The sequence below is a fragment of the Lucilia cuprina genome, chromosome 6 (genome assembly GCF_022045245.1).
Source record: "Lucilia cuprina isolate Lc7/37 chromosome 6, ASM2204524v1, whole genome shotgun sequence".
NCBI lineage: Eukaryota > Metazoa > Arthropoda > Insecta > Diptera > Calliphoridae > Lucilia > Lucilia cuprina.
In genome coordinates, this window is record NC_060954.1 from 12,315,721 (window position 1) to 12,317,341 (window position 1,621).

Consider the following 1,621-nt stretch of genomic DNA (forward strand, 5'->3'; position numbering starts at 1 on the left):
ACTAGAACTGAACTAGAACTGAACTAGAACTGAACTAGAACTGAACTAGAACTAAACTAGAACTGAACTAGAACTGAACTAGAACTGAACTAGAACCGAACTAGAACTTACCTAGAACCAAACTTGCGCTGAACAAGAACTGAGAGTAACTTAAAACATTTGTGTTAACACTGCACTTTTTGATATATATCCTTTTGTTAACATTTTGTACGAATCTTTACATTTCATCCTTATTCCTTAAACTTACCTTATACGGTGATCTCTTTCTAAAGATATGACCCACATGGGAACATGGCACAATTTCTAAAGTACCACCGCACATCCAAGTTTTAAATGACAGCTCTAGATTCTCACCACCCCAAATATCGAAACCAGAATCATAAGTACCTAATAATTCGAAGAATTCACGATCTATGGAAAATAAGCCACCGGCCATGGTGGGTGAATAGACAGGTTCAGCAGAATTCTAAAAAGAGAGGAAAAAATCAAACATATTAATTAATTACAATGTTTTCGAAAATATGTTTTATTCCTGGAAAAAATCAAAGAGATTTTTTGCAACATTTAGAATAAAAATCTGCTTAAATACTTAATGGATTAAGCTAGAATTAAATGGTAGGGGAAACATGTTCAGGTATTTTTTTTTCATTTTATCATTTTCTTTTTATATTCTAGTTATTTAGAAAAACTCGCAAACACAAAGAGATACATAGTACAAAAATGCCAATATTAGTTAAGCTAAAAAGTGTTTTCTGTACAAACTTCAATCAAAACTGTTAGCTGCATATGTTTAACAAATTTTGCTAGAAAATGTATTGTACACTTGCTACAGAACTTTAAAAGATTTTAAAATAACCATTTCAGAACACCTACAATATAATAATCACAAATTTCGCTTTACAAACCATTCTTTAAAAGCTCGGTTTTCCATAATTCTATCATATCATGTACTTTTTTATGGTTCAACGTATTTTTTTATTCCATCCTCATTTATCCCCATTATAATCTGAGGTTGTTTTTCTCTCGAGCTTAGAATCCTTTAGAAAACAATAAACAATACACGGAAAACCAACACACTGAAAACGAACAAATATAACAAAAGCTTTTGTAACAATTTCAAAGCTACAGGAGTATTTAATTTTCACATGTTAAAATATCGTTCACGTAGCAATTTCATACTCATATTTTTTTGTTTTTATTTGAAATATTATTTTTTTTATTTTCAAACAATTTTGTTGCTGGCAAATAGAAAGATAAAACGTTAAAAGGATTTCAGACCATAGCTGGTGTAATGTTTGTTAAAGCTCAAGGGTTTTTTATTTAATGAAATATTTAAATGGATAAATTGTTTTATTATTAACACGAGCAAACAAACAATAAACGATAAATTAATAAAAAATTAGTTAAAGTAAATGGAAGACATTGGATTCGACTAGTCTATAACTTTAGACAGACTATAGTCTAGTCTGTAGGCTGAACTATTGTCTCGTCTAAAGTCTTAACTGAAGTCTGTATTAGAACAGAACTAGAACAGAACTAGAACTAGAACAGAACTAGAACAGAACTAGAACAGAACTAGAACAGAACTAGAACAGAACTAGAACAGAACTAGAACAGAACT

The 1,621-nt window shown here is 30.1% G+C and overlaps 1 protein-coding gene across 1 annotated transcript in view; it reads right to left on the bottom strand.

The window, feature by feature from the left end:
* LOC111683012 (imaginal disk growth factor 6) overlaps positions 1-1,621 on the bottom strand; it is a 28,015-nt gene that overhangs the window by 24,414 nt on the left and 1,980 nt on the right. The window contains exons 3-5 of the mRNA XM_046953417.1: positions 857-869; positions 248-466; positions 112-175 (exon numbers count right to left, since the gene is read on the bottom strand). Of these exons, the coding sequence (XP_046809373.1) occupies positions 112-175; positions 248-466; positions 857-869 (296 nt within the window). The remainder of the gene's footprint in view (positions 1-111; positions 176-247; positions 467-856; positions 870-1,621) is intronic.